The sequence below is a fragment of the Pararge aegeria genome, chromosome 27 (assembly GCF_905163445.1).
Source record: "Pararge aegeria chromosome 27, ilParAegt1.1, whole genome shotgun sequence".
In the NCBI taxonomy this organism is placed as follows: domain Eukaryota; kingdom Metazoa; phylum Arthropoda; class Insecta; order Lepidoptera; family Nymphalidae; genus Pararge; species Pararge aegeria.
The window spans coordinates 5,343,610-5,369,355 of NC_053206.1; the positions used below are offsets into that span (position 1 = coordinate 5,343,610).

The following is a 25,746-nucleotide window of genomic DNA, read 5'->3' on the forward strand; positions in this document are numbered from 1 at the left end:
GTATTCCTCCAACGAAATCATCGAATTATGGGAAGAATATTTAATTTAATATTACTTATCGATACGTTATAATAGCTTAATTCATATTAACATTATATTATTATTTTTATAAATAAATATAACATTATACATATTTTTTATAAATAAATAAATAAATAATGACGACTATCGGATGCCAGCAGCTTTGTTGCGTAGAATCAAGATATCCCGAGATAGGAAGCAAGCGAAAATATCGATTTTCGTGGATATATCTTCAGAAATATCTTGAATAATTAAAGACTTTACCAATTGTTTGGGGGTGGTTTTTTTTTCAAAAAACTGTGAAGCAAGTATTTGGTTTTTTTTGTAACCAAAAACCTAAATACCAAAGTTTCATGGATATAACTTTAAATAAAAAAATAAAGGTAAAATTACACATGTTCGTACACACGTTCTCCCCCACTTTAACGCAAGTTAGCTCAAAAATATTCTCTTGAAATTTCTCATCTCTACGTTCAGCCGATTAGGTTGTCCAACCCATTACAGGCCCACTACTGGGCACGGGTCTCCTCTTACAATGAGAAGTCCACCACGCTGGCCAAATGCGGGATTGGTAGACTCCTTCGAGAACATTATGTAGAACTCTCAGGCGTGCGGGTTTCCTCAAGATATTTTCCTTCAACGTTGAAGCAAGTGATATTTTAATTAATTAAAACGCACATAACTTAGAAAAGTTCGAGATGCGTTTTGGAATTCGAACTCGGCCCCCCAAAAGTAAGTCGAGCTCCTACACGCTATCACCGCTTTGTTCATTGATAAAAATGAATAAATAAAAAAAAAAGTTTTTTTTTCCTATGGAAATTACCAATGGCCTTCTATAATGGCTGTAGTATGCGATCGGCATCACCATTATTTAAACTAAGTGTGTCACAATTCAATAGATATATTGAAATTATAAACAGCCATTGAAAATGATCGAAACAATGCAATTGAAGAGAGTCCAGAGAATAGATGTAGGGCAACAACTTTGTATGAAATGGATAAGAAATAAGCCGTAGTTAGTATTTATATAACTATTATATACTAATATCGAATGCGTGCTTAGCCTTAACTTGGAAAATTACGAACCGGTTTCGGTCATTATCGCCATCATTTAACCGGTTAAATAAAGCTCAATAAATAGTAGTCCAGAAATAAATAAATATACTACGACAATACACACATCGCCATCTAGTCCCAAAGTAAGAGTAGCTTGTGTTATGGGTACTAAGACACCTAATGAATATTTTTTATGAATAATATACATAAACACTTATAATATATAGATAAACACCCATACACTGAAAACATGTTCATCACACAAATATTGTCCAGTTGTGGGAATCGAACCCACGGCCTTGGACACAGAAAGCAAGGTCGCTGCCCACTGCGCCAATCGGCCGTCAAAGAGAGAAATACTAAAGGCTGAGATATCTAATGCGTGCTTAACTTTAACTTGGAAAATTACGGACTGGTTTCGGTTATTATCGGCATCATTTAACCGGTTAAATGAAGCTCAATTAACAGTAGTCCAGAAATACTAAAGTCTGCGATATCTAATGCGTGCTTAGCGTTAATTGGAAAATTACGAACCGGTTTCGGCCATTATTTAACCGGTTAAATGAAGCGCAATGAATAGGAATTAACCGGTTCACCGAATGACGCAATAATTTACAGTAAGTAAAGGGGAACAGAGTTGTTGGCACTGACTTGCCATCTTTACCCCTTTACAAGAGGGTGTATAACTTAAAACATCTCTATGCAAAAATCACGTCTATCCATTGCTCCCGTTGCTGTATCAAAGTAGGGTTAACCAATGAACAAGTTTTCATTTATAGAATAACTAGAACTAGTCAAATAGGATTTGGTTTTATAATGCACTGTAAATATCTTTAACTAGTGAAGGGAACTATGCATTATTCCGGAAGAAGTAACTTATAGCACAGGCAGAAAGGAGACAAAAATTTTATCCCCCGATAAAATTCCCTGACAGGGGATATAATTAACGTGTCCACATGCTAAAGCACGGGAACATGGATAGGAGAAGTTTACCACCGTTTATTATTACACTTATATTATTTGTATAATTTTTATTAGTGTTTTTACCTACACTTGGAGGAATTATCAATTTTATAAATTTAAAATGCATATAATTTTTTTTAATAAAATTGATAATTATCAATCCAAGTGTAGGTAAAAAAACACTAATAAAAATTATAAAAATATAAAAAAGCAATGTGTCATCTCTTGTTTCAAACGTGTCTCATTGTAATATGGACCTTTGAAAAAGTAGATCGAAACTGCAACGTTTCCTACTAGATGACGCTACAGTCGCTATAAGACTGATGTGAAAGGCATATATATACTAATTTCGGCATCGACAGTAGGAGAGTCGTAGCTTAATTGGTTAAAGCGCGCAGGCCGCGATTGCCCGAGAGTCGCAGGTTCAAATCCTGTCGGTTCCAAAAATTTTTATATGCATTTTAAATTTATAAAATATATTATTTGGATATTATGTTCACTTGTGCGCCAATGCTATGAGAGTTGATAAAGCCGTGTGAGAAAAAAAAATATTCTGTTCCCGGGATTGTCTGTTGTGCTGTGCAAAAAAATAAGTCGATCCGTTGCCACGTTGCTGCGTGAAAGAAGAACAAACCGACGAACCAACGGTGGCATGTTTTACAAAAATTACTAGGAAAGCATAGATTGATTTGATCTCAGTTGAAGTTTTACCTGACCATCCTGCTCGATCCGAGCCCATCTTTTCCGAGTCCTCGCTTTGCGTCTCGTCGCAACCCCGGCTGTCATAATCACTCGGTTTTCTCCACTAGCAACACTGACACTTAGAAAGCCATCGTTTATACTATATGGCAACACTTCGCTTTTTAAAGTATGGCTGAACACTTTTGTCACAATTAATTCACAATACACTTAAGAGTTCGTATGGATTCCGTTTCTGTATGGCAACATTTTGGGTAGGTTTTTCTAATGGAATAAGACAGTAGTTAAGGAGATAAATTAATACGACAAAAGTAACGGTCTTCAGGAAAAACTAAAAACTGTTATTCAGTTTGTAAATTGGTGAGAATCGTAACCGGTTAAAGAGGCGTTTCCTTGGATGAGCATTGACCGGGTTAATTGACCGCTCATGTTCTGGACTTATATCCAGTATACCCTGCAAATCTCCCAGAAAAGTATGAACTCTCTTAAAAAATATAAGACTGCCAAGATACAGAAAGACAGACAAACATTTAAAAAAAAAATCACAGAATCTCACTTGACTTGGTTTTCATAAGTAAACACTTAGAATATATTGAATTCGTTTGTATGGAAAAATAAATATGCTTCTTAGATTTTTTTTTCCACGGTGTTTCCTTATGAAATACACTTATACACCCTTCAATAGTTTTTCGTAATTTGGTTACACGTTGTATAATATATATTCAATGTCGAAACCAGTTTTAAAAATCCAGTTTTTATAGGTAAAAGGTAGTACAATTAAATACAAATTTTTACATTACATAACCCAAAATATAATAATACGAGCTGTTACCCGCGACTTCGTCTGCGTCTGATTTTGTTTTTATCGTATTCAGTGTCGCTGAGCCTTAAATGAGTACATGTGACTGTCAATTAATTATAGACAAATAATTTGCAATAAAATAAAATTGCGACTTTAATTAAATATCTAAGCTATCCTATCTCTTAAGTTGGACCAGACCGCTCACGGAGTGCCAATTTAATTTAAAATCGGTTAAGTAGTTTAGGAGTCCATCGCGGACAAACATCATGACAGGAGATTTATATATATTAAGATTTGTTATACCAAAAACGTATTTGACATACCACGCATATTTACTCATTTTTGTCGACCTTCCAGGCTCAACGGTGAGCGCTGTGAATTTAAGTAGGAGGTCCTGGGTTCGATCCCCGACAGGGAATTTATAATTTCTGAATTTCCTCTGGTCTGGTCTGGCGGAAGGCTTTGGACCACCAGACCACCCTACCGGCAAAGACGTGCCGCTAAGCTATCTAATGTGATATTTACGTTTAAAGTTTGGGACTTGCTGTTGGTAAAAACTTCCAACCCTGTACATCTTATAGCATCATTCGATAGATGACTAAAACTAATATCCTTAGATATCGAGATTCGTACAATAAGTTATAGTATATTGTTTAATTAAAAATAAACGCTATTGATTCTCTACCTAAAACAATCAAACAATGCACCCCTAACTTCCATGGATGCCATTTGTCATTTGTGCAGTGGTATGAACAATAATGATAATAAAAAAAATAAAAAAAAAATCCTTTATTGCCATACACTATTGTTAATACAAGATTAATAACTAAAAGAATCATCAATAAATATTAACAATATGGCAAATGGCCGTAAACTCAGCTTTATGCTGTGCATTTTTTTTTTTTTTTTTTTTTTTTTATATATTACAACAATACACACGTCGCCATCTAGGCCCAAAGTAAGCGTAGCTTGTGTTATGGGTACTAAGATGACTGTTGAATATTTTTATAAATAAAATACATAAATACTTAGAATATACATATAAACACCCAGACACTGAAAAATATTCATGCTCATCACACGAACATTTTCCAGTTGTGGGAATCGAACCCACGGCCTTGGACTCAGAAAGCAGGATCGCTGCAAACTGCGCCAATCGGCCGTCAAACAACAATGCATTAGCAACAATGCTCAGCGCTGATTTCATAATTGATAATTATAATCAGATCGCCACTGAATGTGGCTCGGTAGCTGCACCCGTGAATCAATTTCACCACTGAATGCTCCTATTTGTTCACTAATGAGGGAAACCTTAGTAATTAATCATATAATTTCAGCGTAAACGGTGCGATGTCGCGTAGAAACCGATTAGGGTTATGACAACAATACTCCCTAACAGGATAGCCCGCTACCATCTTAGACTGCATCATCACATACCACCAGGTGAGATTGCTAACTTGTAGTGGAATAAAAAAAAAACAATTTTTCTTAAATAATTACTCGGATTATAGTTTGTTTGAAAGAAAATAGACTAATTGCAGTCAGTGTCTGTGTCTTGACTTGATGCTATCTCCCCGAGGCTTTTTACCGCTGCGTTGGATAACGTCTTTAAGCTACTGGATTGGAACACGCTTGGCATCAACATCAACGGCGAGTACATCACTCAACTTCGGTTTGCTGACGATGTAGTCATAATGGCAGATACTCTGGGTGACCTTAATACGATGCTCAATAACCTTAGCAGAGTTTCTCAACAGGTAGGTAGGCACATGAGCAAGACGAAAATTATGTGTAACACTCATGTTCTGCTCCACCCAGTGATAGAAAACTCTGCACTCGAAATTTTACGTAGGAAACACTAATCCAGTAAGGTAGGTCCAATTTCGAGAAAGAGGTGAACCGCCGAATCCATCTCGGATGGGCAGCGTTCGGAAAACTTCGTGACATCTTTTCGTCCAAAATCCCTCAGTTCCTGAATACCAAAGTCTTCGAACAGTGCGTGTTGCCAGTGATGACTTACGGAACTGAGACATGGTCGCTAACTATGGGCCTCATAAGAAGGCTCAGGAGTATGTCTACGTGATCAAATCAGAAATGAGGAGATCCGTAGGATAACTAGAGTCACCGACGTAGCTCAACGAGTCGCGAAACTGAAGTGCCAATGGGCGGGGCACATAGCTCGGAGAACCGATGGACGTTGGGGTTCCAAGGTGTTAGAGTGGCAAGCCCGCACTGGTAAGCGCAGCGTTGGTCGTCCCCCAACGAGGTGGACAGACGACATTAAGCGCGTCGCAGGTAGCCGCTGGATCCAAGCGCCTCAGAACAGTGGAACTTGGAACTCCCTACAAAAGACCTATGTCCAGCAGTGGACGTCTATCGGTTGATCTGTGATAGTAGAAGCAATAGTATTTGACTTTAGAACCTTAATAATGTTAAAACTTATTTAAATGAATTGTGGTCGAATTTCGACCACTGCGGGACCGCTATTAATAATTAAAACAGGTGACATATAAAATATCGAGCGCAAAATCATGTAAATGCGTTGACATTTAGGCGTAGTAGGAAGACATTTGTCTTTACCGGTTCCACGGGAATGTAGGTAGGTAGGTACCCAAGTTTTATTGGGTTTCGATTTCGTTGAAATTTTACCGGTTCGCAATCAACTCTACAGGCCTGTTTTATTTCGCACTTCAAGCGCAAACCTTCCTCAATAAACTGTCTACAGTAACAGCATTTTTTGTCTATGGCCTGATGGTACCAGAGGCGTGCATAGAGGGTATGCACAGGGTATGCAGATGATACAAAATGGTGAATATCTCCAGTACGAGTTGTAAAAAGCTAAAGGATAGGCTTTGTAAGAGTTATAAAAAGCCTACCCTTAAGCTATTTATAACTCGTACTGGAGATTTTCTTAATTTTATATCATCTGCATACCCTGTGCATACCCTCTATGAACGCCACTGCCATCAGCAGCACATGGATGCCAAGTTGCAGTAGCCGAGCTTTTTGTGACAGAGCTCGTAAAGGAAAGTAAAAATTTGCCAAATACGGTGTCTTTTATACGCACACATTTGCATAGGCGATGGATTTGGCGAATTTTTCAAATAAATAGCTTGACGGCAATTCCTTGTTTGTGGGTTCGTAACCACCCAACTTGGCCGGACGAGAGAATATTCCGAAATTATTAATTTCCAAATTGTCTCTGCAGGAGATGGAAATAGGGGCCTCCCATTTATAAAGCCACAGCTCACAGAGCTCGCCACTGCGCCAGAGAGAGGTCGTCTAAATGAAAGTCATCCTTACATTAATCTTTTCTACCTAAATAGATGGCGACAGGAAGTCCGGGATTCGAATCCCAAGTAAGGCCAATAAATGATAGGTGTTTAGTTTTCCTTTCTAGAAGTTTCCTACGTCAGGTAATGCGGCCAATCTTTATTACACCCCTCTTGCTGTCTAAGTAGTTAAAAGATTAAACCTAACGCAATAAGTAGGGCTGTACCCATGGATATATCTGTCAAGATACGGCGATCCGAATGTTCAGAACTACGTAACCGACGCGACGCATTCGCCATTATAACGAAAAAACCGAGTAGCCCTAGTGGTCTAGTTTAGGACCAATCAGATAACTTACTGGCTCTTATTCCACGACATTGTTAAGCTTAGCTCAGAATGAGAGACGCTCAGCTTAGTCTTAAGTTTCTTTATATACTCGTCAATTACGATTAGAAAATGATAAAAAAGGTAATTCGACAGAATCTCAAACTGAGAGGTTTTAATTTTACTCGAAAAACAAAGAAAATAATTTAATGATTAGGTACACCAACTATGTTTTCTAAGTTCCTTAAATATTAACGTTGGTAATGTAAGTAAGGAAATTTTATTATTATATATATACATATCTTTTAATAATGCTTGTATGAAATTGAGTTATCGTACATTCTAACCAGTGCATGCTGTGACTAAGTGAAATTATGTGTCATTAGTTACCTAAGGCTAGCTTTACTCATAACTATAATACATGAAATTTTGTTGGTAGTCCTAATAAAAAAAAAAACCCAAAATACAAATAATTTACTACCTAAACACTAGATGGCGTAGCTAAGCCAGCTATTCTGCGGTAGACGATAAAATGACTCCAAACAAGAGTGACAGCAGTCTTTTATGGTCAAATGCACCGACTTTGTTGACAAGTTGAATTTGATTCCTATTAGTATATTTATTGTTCTACCTTCTCTCAGTCACAAGTCTGTAATAGCTAGAGCTAGAGCTAGCTAGACTAGATCATGTGTCATAGCTTGAGCACAAAGCCCTGGCAAATCTCCCTTGTTTAACATCAATAAGGTACAATAAAAAATACTGAGAAAGTGTCACAGTTAATATTGCCATCGTTTCACAGCACTGGCATAATTCAAATTCAAATTCAAAATTTATTTATTAATGTAGGCCTATCACAGGCACTTATGAAGCGTTCATACACATATGTTTACATAATTGTAAGGGGATGGTGATAACTTCGTACGCCAACTTAAACCTAAAGCTACGAGGGTTCCAAACGCGCCACGGTCTAAGAAGAGCCCACAACAAACTTAGCCGGGTAATATATGTTTTTTTTGTTATCACCATCTCACAGTTTATTTATATTAAGCTATCAAGCTAGAGCAATTCACAACCAAGCTGTTTTATCGTTCAAGTAATCCTTAATATTATAATAGGATTTTTCATAGCGAGGCGAGTCACGGTAACCGACACGGCGCGGATCGTTTCCAATTTAATTCAACTTAACTACAAAGTCTTTGAACCCATTAATGGCAATGGCAGAGGGTATGCAAAGGATATGCAGATGCAGATGATAGAAAATGAAGAAAATCTTAAGTAGGTCTCCACGATCCATAAAAAACTTAAGGATAGGCATTGTATGAGTTATAAAAATCCTACTTTCAAGTATTTCTAACTCATACTGGAGATTTTATTCAATTTTATATCCCTGTGCATACCCTATATGCACGTTACTGGTTAATGGGATAAAAAAAAATTGTACCGTGTGGAGACGGCTGATATGCTACAATTATCACCACCCGTTCTCTTCCCGCGGGTGTCATACGAGGCGATTAAAAGAACAGGCAGAAGCTGCCTCTGTGCTACTACCATCTACTGCGATCACATCGCGTCACAAACTGCAAACTATGGGCAAACCATTCCGATGGGAAAGTCATTTAGTCCAGTAGCGGACATTTTCGTCTGGGCCGGGCGGTCCTTTATGAATGTCAATGGCTACACCTATCACCTGCGGTACTTTACGAGCAGTCGGCCGGAAAAAACTTTCCCTTTTTTTCCTTTGTTTACGAGTTTTACGTTTGTGTCTCATTTTATTACTTCTGCGTTGCGGTGCGCAAAATTTTAGTATGAAAGTGCTTTTTATAACCTTCACAACATTCAGTTAATGCAGGACTTCCAGCTTTTTACGGGCATATAAAAATTTGGAACGTACTGAATTTGAATTTTGACATTGGCAATCGCGGCCTGAACGCTTTACCACTGAGCCACGGATGCCTCCCGATATGAACTGAGATAATAATAATAGTAGGTCTTCACTGTCATAGGAGATACGGTTTTATAGCATAGACCCACCATGCTGCTCCAATGCGGGCATGTGGGCCTGTTGACTATTGCTACAGTCAGCTTAACGTTCTTACAGAGCCACGGGGGATGACCAAGCCAATTTCCTGTCTCCGGACTTTTAATGAAAATTCTTTCTTCTTGCACTCTTGACAGAGTGGTCGTGGCTGCTGAGATGAATTTCATAACGTCAGTCATCATTGGATTGCACGGCTTCCCGCGCGAGTCTTCACCACTTCAAAAATCGAAAATTCTTGCACCTCGTGATCCTTCCACTAGACCAACGAGGCAGTATTATGTAATACCACGAATAAACAATTTATTGGAAGTCTTTAAGACGCGATAAATCTCCAACATATTATGCGTTACACCGATAAAAGTTTGTGTCACTGATAGCGTACCTAAATATTACAGCCGTCCCAAGGTCAGAGCAAAGCGTGCGAAATTTTGATTGTTCACAGTAATTATTTTGAATTCCACACTAATATTCATAATCAGTCAGTAGTAGTAGTAGAAACTGTTTGAGACAGAGCTCGTCCGGGGTAGTAGTACCGCCATGCTTATGACTGCCGCTGAGCAGAATTGTTGCAATGTTTTGACGGTTGGCGCAGTTTGCAGCGACCCTGCTTTCTGAGTCCAGGGCCGTGGTTTCGATTCCCACTACTGGAAAATGTTTGTGTGAAAAGCATGAATGTTTTTCAGTGTCTGGGTGTTTATATGTATATTCTAATTAACATTTATGTATATTATTCATAAAAATATTTATCAGTCATCTTAATACCCATAACACCAGCGACGCTTACTTTGGCGCTAGATGGCGATGTTTGTATTGTCGTATCATATTTATTTTTTTATTGTATACCCATTCAGAAATCAGATACAATCCATTTCTTTCAATTAAAAATAAGTTGGCAACCCTAGTAATAACGGTCAGGCTTAAATAATTCCACATTAAAACGAATTTCACAAGCTTCGTTGCGTCATGCATGTTCTACAAACAGCTGTAGATTTTTTTTGTTTTTTTGGGCTTTTTGGACTTTGCTAATATCTCTCAAGCAGAGAGAGAGATATTAGCAAAGCCACCTTTTTTTTTTTTTTTTATAATTTAATTAGGCATGATGACTAGTTATGAAGAACTGCGCAATGTACAAAAAATAAATTCTGTGCAATTTATTCACTCACGGCAGATGTGTAACTTATGGACTTATTTTATTGTTTCATCGAGTTTGAAATCACAACAATTAAATAGCTAAGCTAGGAAGTATAAGATTTTGGCATTGTTAAAAAAAAAAACTTAGCAACTGATTGTTCGAAATCACAGAACACTTGATATACGCAGAGATTTTCCAAGTTCAAGCGGTACAAAATTATGTTTATATGGACGTGACGTCATAACTTTGAATTCGGCGATTCGCCTGTCATGGCCGGATCGCTAGATTTTACAGTTTCATTTAATATAAATAAATACCAATCTCACTTGGAATATAAATAAAATATGTTATTCATAAAACAAGAACCATTACTTTTCTTTTTTTGTTATACTTTTCCTTTTTTTTTTTATGACCTTTTTGTGGTGTCCATTAAAATTATATTCATTCATTCATTCATCATTACATACGAACAATATTTTAGCGATTCTCTGTTACTGTCATCATGCGTATTATATTTTCATTATATCCTCAGCCATACTCTTAGAAACTATACGTTTACGGTGAGGATGGCGAGTTCGCAATAATATAGTACTCGTAACACAAGCTACGCTAACTTTGGGACTAGATGGCGATATTCGTATTGTCGTAGTATATTTATTTATAATACATATAAATGAGAATCGAAATAATTCATCAGAGGCTTCAGAGGTACATTTATTTACTGTCTAAGATGACTGATGAATATTTTTATGAAAAATATACATAAAAACTTCTAGCATACTGGATAAACGCCCACCCATACACTGGAAAACATTCATGTTCATCACACGAAACATTTTCCAATTGTGGGAATCGAACCCCCAGCCTTGGACTCGCTGCAGACTGCGTCAATCGACTGTCTATTAGATAACGTCTTTGTCGAAAGAGTGATAACTTTCCACGGCCGAAACCTCTCAAATCAAAAATAATTTCTTCTTCGAAACAGGGACCTTTCACTTATAACACCGCAGCGCTATGTGCCAGGGAAAATTCGACAAAAGAACGTTCGCAAAGAGCGTGCACTAAACCGCCTAACCTCCAAAACAGAGCGCACCTCGTGGCGACCACGTTGCCTCGCGGCGTACAGCCGTCCCACTCGCACACCGGCCGTCTCGGTCTACCGCCGGCCAAGGTCACTCTGCTTTAACATTCGGCGCGACCCGTTATCAGTAGCCTTAGGACAAGTTTTGTTCGCTCGCAATCGAAGATTCGTTTTCGCATATCAAATTCTGTATCGGCAAAGTAAAGTGGAATCTAACGTCATTCGTTTTAGAATCGCAAAACCTGTTGTGATTTATGACACGGCCAGTTAGCCCTTGACTGCTATCTCACCAGGTGTTAAGTGATGATTCCGTCCAAGACGGTCACGGGCTAACCTGTTTGGGAGTATAGCAGTTATATTAAACCCACGCACCTAATCGGTTTAGACATCGTGCCGGAGTGTTTAATGGCTTACTGGCACGCTTTTGACCGTAGGGTGCTTACTAGCCACGGCCACTTGCCAGTGTCAGAAATCGAACTTATAACCACAACGCTCAACGCTGCTCCAGGGAAGTTCTGTCAAAAGCCCGAGCTAAACAATTGTAAGCTAATTTGAGCTTTAACATAATGCAGATAAGATACATTTTAGTCCGACATTCAAGTATTTTCATTACTCGATAGCGACTCGTCGATTGCGAGAGTGCGAATCTTGTACTAAGGCTAGAGGTTCGCTTTAAATTCGCAATGCTACCTTTCACATTTGCATTGACCACTGTTATATCACATTCACAGGTGTATCGATTTATCATTATTCTTGTGGCTGGCCGCTACTTCGTACGCGTGGAAACTTTCCGCCCTCCTTACTTTTTATTAGTTATATAAAACTAGCTGTCCCGGCGAACTTCGTACCGCCAGAATTTTTTTTTTTATAAATACAATATTTTCATACTTCTTATCCTGTTCCTGACTAAGAATAATCCGAAAAATCAAATATCATAAAAATTGGTAGAGCCGTTCTTGAGTTATAAATGGTGCATCTACAACTTGCCTTTATATTTACAGATGTTTTTGATTGCATTGTCATATCGACCCATTACCAGCCCACTACAGGGCACGGGTCTCCTCCCACAATGAGAAGGGGTTAATGATCCATTAAAACTTCCACATTTATAGTTTAAAAGGTATTTTAAGCAGCCACTGTGGACTATGAGATAGCCCATAATAGCAATTCTTAAAGTAGGTAATTTTATTTAAATTATTCCGGGCTCTTTTAAAATAACATCACCAGTATGAAAAAAATAAAACTCGACCAAAGCGCTCGGGACTCTAGAGGCAAGTGTAAAAAGCGACGTTTCTTTGAAATTTGATGTTTTTTTTACGAAGATATTTAAAACTTGCATTAGAGTTAGAAAGGACATAGCGACAACTACGTCAGAAATCAAGCATTCAATTAGCCATTTTTTCTGCTACTACATCATCAACATAATTACCAGCTGTTATACCAGGCGCCATCTCGCATAAGAAAGGTAGCTCAAAAAAATAAAATGAAATTTATTTTTTTAATAGTGATAATTGACGAATTAAGCACTTGATGGTAAGTGGCAAAACAGCCTCTGCTACCAATCTCTAAATAATAGATCATGCTGGCAATACTACACAAACTAAACAATACTCCTACTGTTCGAACCTGATGAAGCAAAAAAAACCATGACAACACGAAATAACAAAAAAACAAATGATGATAATTCGATTATTAGACAACTAGCGGACCCGCGCGACTTCGTCCGCGAATGAGTCGACTTAAAAAATAGTCGTATGTTGTCGTGTGTTTTATAGAACTTTAAAGAAAAAACTATTCCGACAATTGCGAAATACTACATTTTTACGTCTTGTTTTTTTAACAAAATCATTCAAAGAGCACATAGACTTATATTAATTTGGTGGTACGAACCTTTCGTGTGAGAGTCTGACTCATACTTGACAGGTTTATAATTTTTTTTTTTTTTTGCCTCGCGTTTAAATTGAGTGTCATAGTATCAACGCGCCATAGTATCTCACGACGTTTGCGTTCAGACTAAATTGGGGCCTGATATTCAGTGAACTGTGATATGTGACGCACTTACTAGAGATCACGCCCACCACTTCTGTGTCTATATTTAGCACATATAGTTTTAATAAGTACTCCTTTTGAGTACTTTTAACATTACACGACACACAATTGTACTAGCGGGCTTGGTGCGCTTTAACAATCGTGTCAGAGGCAAATGTGTTTCGCGGGACGTTCAAAAAACGAAATAAACGTGGTCAAATTAATAGCATAAAAAACTAAGTTTTGTTTCTTTTAAACCTATTACCACAGTTAATATATTAAAGCAGTGTGAAAACTACGAACAGATGTTCGAAACGGCACACTAACTCATCAGTGCCGTAATGAACGTTTTTTTTTATTTTTTTATTCCACTACAAGTAAGCCCTTGACTGCAATCCCACCTGCACTGGTCATATGTGATGATGCAGTCTAAGATGGTAGCGGGCTAACTTGTTAGGGAGTATGGAAGTCATACCCCTCATAGGTTTCTACGCGACATCGCACCGGAACACTAAATCGCTTAGCGGCACGTTATTGTTTGTAGGGTGGTAACTAGCCACGGCCAAATCCTCCCACCAGTCAAAAGTATGTTCGTAGTTTCCATACTGCTATCATAAATTTACCGTGCTATTAAGATCATTAGCCTTTCTACTCTAAAGTTTATCAAAGTAATCTCTATGGTAATTTACTTACTTCGGTATCACGTTTTCGTCAACGTTCCAGTTTAAAAATTTAAACAATATTTTTCTTTCATACAATCCAATCAGTCCAAAACTTTTCATGGAATCGTCTAAAAAGTTACAACAGTAACCCCGTCATCGTCGTCCGAGTTGTTTGTTCATAAATAGTTTATCACACCAGACGCTCGATAATGCCTTATCACAATAGCTTTTATTTAATATAGCTCGTAGCTTTAGGTTTAAGTTGGCGAACAATGTTATCACCATCCCCTTACAATTATGTAAACATATATGTATGAACGTTTCATAAGTGCCTGTGATAGGCCTACATGAATAAAGAATTTTTGAATTCGAATTTCAAATTAATTGTAAAGTACGTCATTACCTCCATAATATACATACATACACATAACATATTTTTATTTAAATTTTAAATTTCAATTTTGTTTTTCATTTTATTATTTGCAATTTGAAATTAATTTAAGTTAGTATTGGTTTAAGATAGTAGTCTGTACATATTTGCTTATCTTCACAGTATTTTTTTGTATTTTTTGTTTTAATTTTTGTCATATGGGTATTTAGAACGAATTAAATCATTATTTATTATTATTGTACGTAATTGTAACGATTAGCGGGGTTGTTATGTTGTACTGAAATACATTAACCCCGTGGATTGTAATATGATTTTAGAAGAAGAAGAAACACTTTATTGCACGTATAACATACAGGAAAAGAAACAGTAAGGAGTATACAGTACACAATGTAGACATGCAAAGGCGGCCTTATTGCTGCAAGCAATCTCTTACAGGCAACCTTTGTAGATAGGACTTACAGCAAGAGAACGGGATAGTGCCAAGAGTGTTCATAGATATACATAAATACCAAAATGATTTTAATTAAGAAACATTCCGAAACCGAAAAAGCTTATGTTGCTATCTCGTGATAAACGACGACGGGAGGTATCTTTGCATCGTTCGAGTCTACGTAGGACTGGAGTGTATCGATAATGCAGTCGTATTGATATTCAATTAAATAATAATTATTAGCGTATATCAATTTAATAAAATATCTGGCAAATATGAATTGATAGTTATTTAAAGTTTAATTATTTACCCACTTTATAAATTTACTGTAACACTCGCTTAGAAGAATGACGGAGTCTCACACTGTCACGTAATTTGAATGTTGCTATCTTGCATTCTTTATTCCACTACAAGTTAGCCACAACCTAAAGCCCCCCAGACCATACCATATTAAAAAACGTGTGAGCCGTCACGGGACGCCTGGCAGATGTGAAACAAATTGTTTTCTGTAAGTTATTGCAGATATTGCATAATTAAAAAATAAAGCATTACAAATTTCGTCCACAAATAAAAAAAACCAAATGGATAACCACTCCTTTTTGTAATTCGGTTAATAATAACTGTTTTATTACAAAATTAATATTCATTTTTATTGTTACATCCCTACTAATCCCTACTAATATTATAAATGTCAATGTAAGTTTGTTTGTTACGCTTTCACGCAAAAACTACTTAACCGATCCTCATGAAACTTTGTACACATATTTTTGGAAGTGTTTGAAGTAATATGGGATACTTTTTTTACCCGACATTAAGCTCGGTTCCTTTGGAAGAGGGGATGAAAGTGACGATTTTACACCATAACTCCGACGAATTATAACCGATTTAAATAATTATTTTTGTACTATAGAATATATAATGTTTTTAATTTTCCCCAAACTTTGTGTAGATCTGAATGTGGTTGGAGATAGAGGACAGAACTCCTCATTTAAGGCTTAGCTATACTTAATACTTTAATTTTTTTTTTTAACTAAATTGAATGCCACATCAAAAAACAAAATCAAACGCAGACGAAGTCGAGCAACAGCTAGTACGAAATACAAAAATTCAATCATATAGCGTGGCGATGCGTCGCCACGGCCTGTGTCGCCACGCCAGAAATCAGGTTTACCCTCCGCCTATAGGTGTTTCACATCAAAAATTGCCCCTGCCGGCAATCGAACCCGGAAACTACTACTTAAATTCACAGCGCTCACCGCTGCGCAAGGGAGGTCGTCAAAATATATACAGTGGATATCTTACATCCTAGTTAAAGACATATGATACTTTCTAGCCCGAAGCAAACAAAATGGTTCGCGCGGGATAAAAAAAAAAAAAATGGAACCAAAGAGGTTCATCTTACCACGGTGATCCCTAAAACGGCGAGATCCTCTTCTGGCAAGCCTCTTATCAAACGGTAGGTAAATAGCGCAAATTAACTTATTACGTACGTTATCGTTTTATCACGAGCATTGTGACCAAATTGCGGTAACCTTGATACACTGTGAGCACGCATACCAACATACGGTATTTTCGCGTGTTGCGTCATATGACACGCTAGCCTGGCTCCGCTGGTTTACCCGACTGCGCATAGCCTTCTTTAACGTAAAAGGTCCATGTTTGACGGCCGACTGGCGCAGTGGGCAGCGTACCCTGCTTTCTGAGTCCAAGGCCGTGGTTTCGATTCTCACAACTGGAAAAATGTTTGTGTGATGAACATGAATGTTTTTCAGTGTCTGGGTGTTTATCTGTATATTATTTTATTTTTATTTTTATTTATTTATAAAGGACAACCAACAGTAGATACATTAAAACTTGCTTTTTTTTTGGAATGAGTCACATAGTAAATGTTCAACTATTTACAGGTTATCACAGCATTAAAATGTAAAAAAAGTCATTCTTATAAATTATTTACAATTAAATATTAGTCAGTTAATATAAACCTTTAAAAGTATAAATATTTAAAGCTAAATTACAATAAAAAAAATTAACTTAATCAATTATTAGGAGACAAAACAAAACAAAAATGAATTATAAGTATTTATGTATATTATTCATAATAATATTCAACAGTCATCTTAGTACCCATAACACAAGCTACGCTTACTTTGGGGCGAGATGACGATGTGTACATTGTCGTAGTATATTTATTTATTTATTTATGTGTTAGTATAGTAATAATAAAACAGGAACTGGAAGATTTCTGTACATTCAATATATGTATTTTGAAAATTTTGACCCGGGGTTGCTTTATACATATTTTATTTTAATCTGTCTGTTTGTATGTCTGTCTGTCCGGGCATCACGTGAAAACTACTGAACGGATTTAAATAAAATTTGGTACAGTGGTAACTGATATACCGGGTCAACATATAGGATACTTTTTATCCCGATAATCAGTAAGTTTCCTCCGGGAAACCGGATAATTTTTATCAATTTTACTCCATAGCTCCGTTAAGTTTGAACCGATTTTAATAATTCTTTTTTTATTTCAAAGTGTATACTATCAACCCATGTGTTGTCTAATTTTAATGAAGATATAATAAACTAGCTGTCCCGGCGAACTTCGTACCGCGCATCATATTTTTTTTGATGAATGTTATTATTTTAATACTTATATTCCTATTCCGGTCTAAGAGGAATCCAAAAAATCAAATATCATAAAAATGGGTCCAGCCGTTCTTGAGTTATAAATGGTGTAACTGTCTTTTTATGTCAACTCAGACGGGAACGCTGTCGAACGGGATAAACAGTATCCTATGTCCGCCTCCTGGCTCTAAGCTACCCACCTACCAATTTTCAGCCATATCGGTACAGCCGTTCTTGAGTTATAAGTAGTGTAACTAACACGACTTTCTTTTATATATATAGATATCGTCGGAGATAAACGACATAACTCTTCAGAAATAACATCAAGTCGCAAAGCATATGGGAAAACTAATAAAACTAATATAAAAAACTAATATAAATGCGAAAGTTTCTGAGGATGGATGTATTTACTCGTATGTATGTATGTATGTTTGTATGTATCAACTAATATAATGACAACTTACTAACACAGTACGTAAAACAATAAGCCACGATGTTTATTATGTTAGCATCAGATCTATTCTAGCTTCTCAATTGACTCATACGCGGACGAAGTCGCGAGGGTTCGCTAGTTCACAATAAACTTAATATCTATGTCAATCAATATAATTAATGTTACTACATACTAAGCTGACATCCAGTGCGCAAGTAGAAGTAGCAGTAAAACTTTTTGTGACAGGGTCACAGGACTCGTCAAGTCGTAGGGTTGGTCGACCTGGGCCTTCTAAACTTCTGGAGTTCGGAAGGCCGGAGTGACCCAGCGGGGAGACCACTGGCACTTCATACAACGGAAGATCGTCGCCTACTAAGTACGGAGACAAGTCCAGGAGGAGAAGTAGAAGGAGAAGAACTATGTACAAACGTTCGAAACAACACATGTGACAGGGTCACAGGACTCGTCCGTTCGACCTGGGCCTACATACAACCGACGGCCGACTGGCGCAGTGGGCAGCGACCCTGCTTTCTGAGTCCAAGGCCGTGGGTTCGATTCCCACAACTGGAAAATGTTTGTGTGATGAGCATTAAGTGTTTTTCAGTGTCTGGGTGTTTATATGTATTTTTCTAAGTATTAATGTATATATAATTCATAAAAATATTCATCAGTCATCTTAGTACCCATAACACAAGCTACGCTTACTTTAGGGCGAGATGACGATGTGTGTATTTTCGTAGTATATTTATTTATTTATTTATTTATACAACGGAAGGTTGTCGCCTACTAAGTACGGTGACAAGTCCAGGAGAAGAAGTAGAAGAATAAGGAAAAAGGAGAAGAACTATGTACAAACGTTCGAAACAACGCATCCATATAATTATAAATAAATTAGAAAAAAATATATATGTTACTATCGTGGCAACCGATCTCCAGTGATTTGGGACCCTTTAGACGACTAGTATATAATTAATTATTAGAAGGTTGCACATTTTCAAAACTATAATTTCAAATATCAACTCGAGCCGAAGCGTGGCAGATAAATTTGTTGCTAATTCGAAGATTAGCATAAGGCATCTGTCCCACCGCCCACGTTGAGCGAGAAGCGAGCACCTACAGCTATAAACTATCAGATGGATGCAGGCGTAAGTTTGCGGAAGTCCATGATGTACAATGACAGACGTTACTTTGCTGAAGTGATATTGCAATAAAAATTATGATTTATATGCTAAGATCCGCTAGGAGCAGGCAAATTAGCACGGTACAATTTATAATTGCTTCGATCTTTTTGAAGTAAAACTGGTTTAGGCGCGATTAGGGAGTAACTCAGATCTTTTTTCTGACGGAAGTAACGCTTACGTCAGACTTCTGTGTAGTTTCTGCTATTTAAAAATAATGATTTGGATTGGTCATAAGTATATGTCATATACTACACGCTTCTTGACGTATACGCCAGCCAGTGGCAAATAGAATAATCCAATTAGGATTATTTATTTCCAATACTTTCAAACGGATCAATTGTGAATAGCAAAGTTTTTTGAATATCTCTAATTTTCTGATGATTGCGACATTCTATAATATTCAATGACAAGGTTTTGCAATGCCTATCCTTATGTTTTTTTATAACTCGTACTGGAGATTTTTTAAATTTTATATCATCTTCCCACTTAGTGCATACTCTATATTGACGCCACTTGCCTGGGCAACAATGTAGATCTAGGATGGATCGTACGCTCTTGCCAAGAAAATACCTACAATGCGCCGCCGCCCTCATGAACATCTGTATCCCCAGAGGAGCCTGACTTTTAATTTTTTTTTGTTTTTTTTTAAGTCTCAAATATATTGCCAAACAAACATCGGAATTTTGGAGTTTCTTGCCTGCTCTTCTAGGTAGAATTTGCCATCTGAACCGATAGTAGAGTCTCTACAAATAGACTTAGGTACTTGACGTTTCTAAAGTGATTTTATTAGGCCAACTTGAAATAAAATAATTTTAAATTTCAATATCACACTATGTATCTCGACAAAACTAACAGTTCTCGAGGCATTAAGAAAAACAAGTCGAAATGCAACAGTGGTAGTGTTTTATGAATATTAAGCTTAGTTTGCGTAAAGGGTACATTGCCGAATACCGGTTGAATGTATGTAGTAGTATATATGTAGTATAAGGATTGAAGAAATTATAAATGACACCATACAGATTATCCTGCTTATCGCGGTGTATAGCAAATTATGCTTAATTTACTTAACTTATCATGGAATTCCGCAAAGTAACGACTGCGTTTATATCTTAATATATATAAATCTCCTGTCACGATGTTTGTCCGCAATGGACTCTTAAACTACTTAACCGATTTGGAATTAAATGGCCACACCGTGAGCAGTCTGGTCCAACTTAAGAGATAGGATAGCTTAGATCTTTAATTATAGTCGCAATTTTATTTTATTGCAAATTATTTGTCTATAATTAATTGACAGTCACATGTTATATATATACAACTATAATCATTTAAGGTTTAGCGATACTGAATACTTTAAAAACAAAATCAAACGCAGACGAAGTCGCGGGCAACAGCTAGTATATTATATAACAGAAAGTGTATTGAATAATTGTATGAATGAATACACTTTTATTGTACACCACATAAACATATAGAAAAAACGTAAATAGATTTTTTAAAGTATAAAGTACAATTGTAAGTAGCAAAAGAAGTTAAAAGTGTACAATTGTAGTGTATCGTAAGTTACTTGAGCGAGAAAATAATTTATAGCATCTCATCGGCGATGAGACGAGGGTATTATATTAATTTCGTACACAAACCGGTTGGAACTGTATCGAACGGGTTCCGAACGTGGCATTTGGACTTTTGGTTATTAGGTAATGCTATTTATACATGTGTTAGAATAAATATACTACGAAATATACACACATCGCCATGTAGTCCCAAAGTAAGCGTAGCTTGTGTTATGGGTACTAAGATGACTGTTGAATATTTTGACGTGACAACGTCTTATAAATTGGTTTGCCGGGTGACACTTCAAGAAACTGCGTTACGCTCCGCTCACGTTATGCGCTCACAATGAGAGCGAGTGAGAGGCACGCGCCCGCCTAAGAGCGAGAGAGACAGACATAAAAAGCGAAAGGCACGCGTCCCTTTGTAGTAAACGCTGTTTCATTGTACGCAAATGTATTGCAAGTTATTGTATGTATATTTGTATATAAATACGTATGTATGTTTAAAGGTAAAAATAAAGTTTTGTTAATATGAAATTCAGTGCGAGATTCTTTGTATAAATTAATGTTTTAAATATAATTCTTTGTATAAATAAATGTTTTAAATTGTTACTATTATTTCATCCTTCTTCCTACTATACGAATAAATATTCACATTAAAATTATTTTACCACTCAAAGTCGTTGTCACGTAAAACTTTTGCCCGTATACCGACTTTACAGGCAACCATGTTTTTATGAATAATATACATATGAACACCCAGACACTGAAAAACATTCATGCTCATCACACAAGCATCTTCCAGTTGTGGGAATCGAACCCACGGCCATGAACTCAGAAGGCAGGGTCGCTGCCTACTGCGCCAGTCGGCCGTCAAAAATCACCTCTAACGTTTTTTTTTGTATGCTATTTCGCTGAGAGACACCACGCGGAGTTCTTAAACGACTGTAAACACGTTTCGAAAGGTCTGCGTACATTAAAATGATAGATTGCGAAAAGTTCACGTAACATAATATTTTAATATATTTTATTAATGGCATGGAATTACGAAATCGCTGCCGCTTACACAAGGTGACGTATCTACGGCCGGGACTGTCAGTTGGACAGCTGCAATGTTTTTTTTTTTATGTTTATAGACGAGCGCTTGACTGCAATCACACCTGATAGTAAGCGATGATGCAGCCTAAGGTGGAGCGCGCTTGCCTAGAAGATCTCAATAAGTTCAAAGTTTATATAAAACGTAAGCTTACAGAAAAATCCTATTATAACATTAAGGATTATTTAAACGATAAAAAAGCTTGGGTGTGAATTGCTCTAGCTTCATAGCTTAATTTAAATTTACTGGAAGATGGTGATAACAAAAAAATAAATTTACCCGGCTAAGTTTGTTGTGGGCTCTTCTTAGACCAGGGCGCGTTTGGAACCCTCGTAGCTTTAGATTTAAGTTGGCGAACGAAGTTATCACCATCCCGTTACAATTATGTAAACAATTATGTATGAACGCTTCATAAGTGCCTGTGATAGGCCTACATGAATAAAGAAATTTTGAATTTGAATTTTGAATTTGATGCCTACTCTTGATTTGAAGGTACTCATATTGTAGGCACTGGGGAAAATGGAAGCTGGAAGGGCATTCCAGATCCCAGCGGTGCGGAACAGAAACGAAGATGCGAACTGTCTATCCGTCCGTAGTGTTTACAGCTCAACCATACCTTGCAACATCTAACAAAATACATTCCATCATTAACACCAGTTCTACAGATTGACGTCCACTGCTGGACTGGATAGGTCTTTTGTAGGGAGTTCCAAAATCGAAGGTCCTGGGCCGCTTTTTTCCAGCGGCTCCCAGCAAGGGCGGATCCAGCTTTGGCGCCAGGAGGGCGTCACATAGTCGTGGTCAAGTCGAGAACTTATAATTTAATTTTGATGCCAATAGATAGAAGTAAAAAGTAGGTATTTTATTAATGTACCTAAGTACTGTACTTAAAATTTTTTATTCTCTATTTTACACTTGCAAAACTTAACCTAAATAACTTGTACATATACACGTACATAATGCCATCTTCTCTTGAAGACATCCAGAGAAGAATTATCACTCACGGAATGAGGCAGCCTATTTATATTCCATAACCGTGGAGAATGATTTGCCATAACAGCTAGAGATATGTCGAGGGGTATGCCGCAAAACTCCGCAAGAGTGAATGGTTCAACAAGCTCAGGGGGGGGGGGGGGGGGGGGTCATGACCCCCCATGACCCCCCCCTTGGATCCGCTGTTGCCTCCCAGTTTGATATCGTCTGTCCAGCTCGTTGGGGGTCGACCCACGCTGCGTTTACCGACGCGAGGTCGCCATTCGAGCACCTTAGGACCCCAACGTCCATCGGTTCTCAGAGCTATGTGCCCCGCCCACAGTGGCGTGCATAGAGGGTATACACAGGGTATGCAGATGAATGAATGAACGAATGACACTTTTATTGTACACCAAAGTAAAAAAGTTGTTACAGATATATAAATACATAGCAAGAGAGTACAATTTGGCGGCCTTATCGCTACATAGCGATTACTTCCAGGCAACCAATGGCGTAAAAACAAAGGCAGATGATACAAAATGAAGAAAATCTCCACTACGTGTTATAAATATTTAAGGGTAGGCTTTTTACTATCTCTTGCAATGCCTATCCTTAAGACTTTTTATAACTCGTGTACAAGAGATTTTCTTCATTTTGTATCATCTGCATACCCTGTGCATAACCTCTATGCACGCCACTGCCCGCCCATTGCACCTTCAGCTTCACGACTAAGCTATGTCCGTGGCTCTAATCCTTCTTCTCATTTCTGGTTTGGTCACATACTCCCAGCCAGTGGCGTGCACTCCATACATGCACAAAAGCACTGCATACCCTAACATTAATATATAACTCGAATAGGAGGAGAATTTGTGCCGTTTTATGCAATTTTCCTGGTGTGTGCATACCCTGGTAAGAAACCCAATGTACGCCACTGCTCCCAGCATAGCCATCGCCATCGCCCGCTGAGTGCCTCTGAGCCTTCTTCTTACGTGGTCGCTTACTATGGGCCTTATAATCATTATATCGACCCAATACCGGCCCACTGCAGAGCACGGGTATCCTCCCAAGATGAGAAGGGGTTAGGCCGTATAGAGGGGTTAGACTCTAACCCAGTGCTAGACTTCAGACGCCTTTGAGAAAGTTATGGAGAACTCTCATGTATGCAGGTTTCTTCACGTTTTTCTTCACGGTTGAAGCAAAATATAACTTATATTTTATAACTATCTCATTTTTTTTTTATGAATGTTATATTTTAATACTTATTATCCTATTCCGGTCTAAGACGAATCCAAAAAATCTAATATCATAAAAATTGGTGCAGCCGTTCTTGAGTTATAAATGTTGTAACTAACACAACTTTCTTTTATATATATATATAAATTTATATAGTGTTTACTCTGTTATAAATTTATAAAAAAAAAAAATGATATTTTAATTACTTAAAAACTTTGAAAAGTTAGAGGTGCGGGCTGGGATTCGTACTCGGCCCCCCGAAACGCCTGACCTCTGACCTAACCATAGGGCTATAAACGCTTCATCCTATAACATTAATACAGTCAAAACCGTTTATGGCGACATCGTTTAGAACAGCCTACCGGTTAAACTGACCAAAATCAAAGGTCCTGGCTGAATGCTATATGACCGCCTTATCGGAAAACATTGGTTTTTACGACATTGTTTACTACGACATACCGCATTAAGCGACCACATTTGGTTAATGCTTTCGGAAAATTATATCTGTAGAACGACCGGTTCAGCTGTATTGTAAACAATTTGAATAGGTAACAGTATCCACATCTGGCACAGTATAATGGTCAATGGCTATTTTCGTAAAAGTAAACAAAGTTTAGGGTCTTTTATAATTCTTAGAAACAAAGCACGTGCATGCCCTAGCCTCAAGGCCCGCTTCGTCATACGCAAAAAAGAAAACTAATCAAAATCAAAGAAAAATCGCGTATTACATACACTATAGTCTTTCCTATTAATACCTGTCACCGGTTGTTACAACTATCGGTTAATATGAGTAGTCCCTTCGATGTCGTTATAACAGATTTTGACTGTATGTATATTTCTTTATCGTGACGCATTTTCGTTTCGTCCCGTTTCAAATTACAACGATTCTAAAGAAAAGTTTCATTTTAAAAATCACTATCAACCTATTTTCATAAAGCGCTTCAATAAGTATAATGTTTCAAGGTAAAACGGTATAATGATGACTAGACGAAAAAAAAAAAATGAAATGCGACACTGAAAAAACTATCAGCAAAAAAGAATTAAGCGCTTACGCATAAAAAACATAACTATTACCTTACCGAAGTAAATATATTATAATAGATAAAATTATTTTTAAATAAAAAAAAAAACAACCCGACTTTAACATACCTACGCCCAGGAACTAAAAAGAAAATAAAACGAATAAAATTTTAGAACACAAACGCTACTATTGTGACCTAAATATGATAGTTAGATATATTCCCTCGCGGACTTTTTTGTAGATACTAATGATTATTTTTCCGACCCAAATATCGACCAATAGAATTGCACCATTCGACGTCACGTGGTACAACCTACATGGTATTATACTGATAATTTTTTGAAAATTTTCTCTGGTAGTTGCTATATATATTTTGCTATATTTATTCATTATGAAATTCTTATTTGTTAACTGTACATTTCGTCTCAATTCTGCTCTAGTGGTATTATTTAAGTGAATATACATATTTTTTATGTATTATCAATACTTTTCTCAGCGCACGCCTCATAATGAACTTTTTAGGCGAAAATTTTCTACTTTCGGTTTAATTATTGTTGATTTTTTAATAAAAGCTTGATCGATTTCGATAAAACTTAAATGGGACCACTTAGAAAGTATGCCTTTTAAGGGATAACTTGTAGTGGAATAAAAAAGAACTCCAAGTTCCTTTCACCGTTTCCCGAACTCAGCTACGATTATAACAGTGAGGTCGGTCCGTGCAAACCTGTT

General features: G+C 37.1%; 1 protein-coding gene across 3 annotated transcripts in view; it reads right to left on the reverse strand.

Annotated features, from left to right (window-relative positions):
• The window catches only part of LOC120635740 (la-related protein 1), a 108,673-nt gene that overhangs the window by 39,448 nt on the left and 43,479 nt on the right, over positions 1 to 25,746 (reverse strand). Inside the window, exon 2 of one of the 3 annotated variants that reach the window (XM_039906872.1) lies at positions 2,752 to 3,003. The exons of the other annotated variants lie outside the window; for them this stretch is intronic. Coding sequence (XP_039762806.1) covers positions 2,752 to 2,826 — 75 coding nt within the window. The 5' untranslated portion in view covers positions 2,827 to 3,003. The remainder of the gene's footprint in view (positions 1 to 2,751; positions 3,004 to 25,746) is intronic. 3 annotated transcript variants of the gene reach the window in all.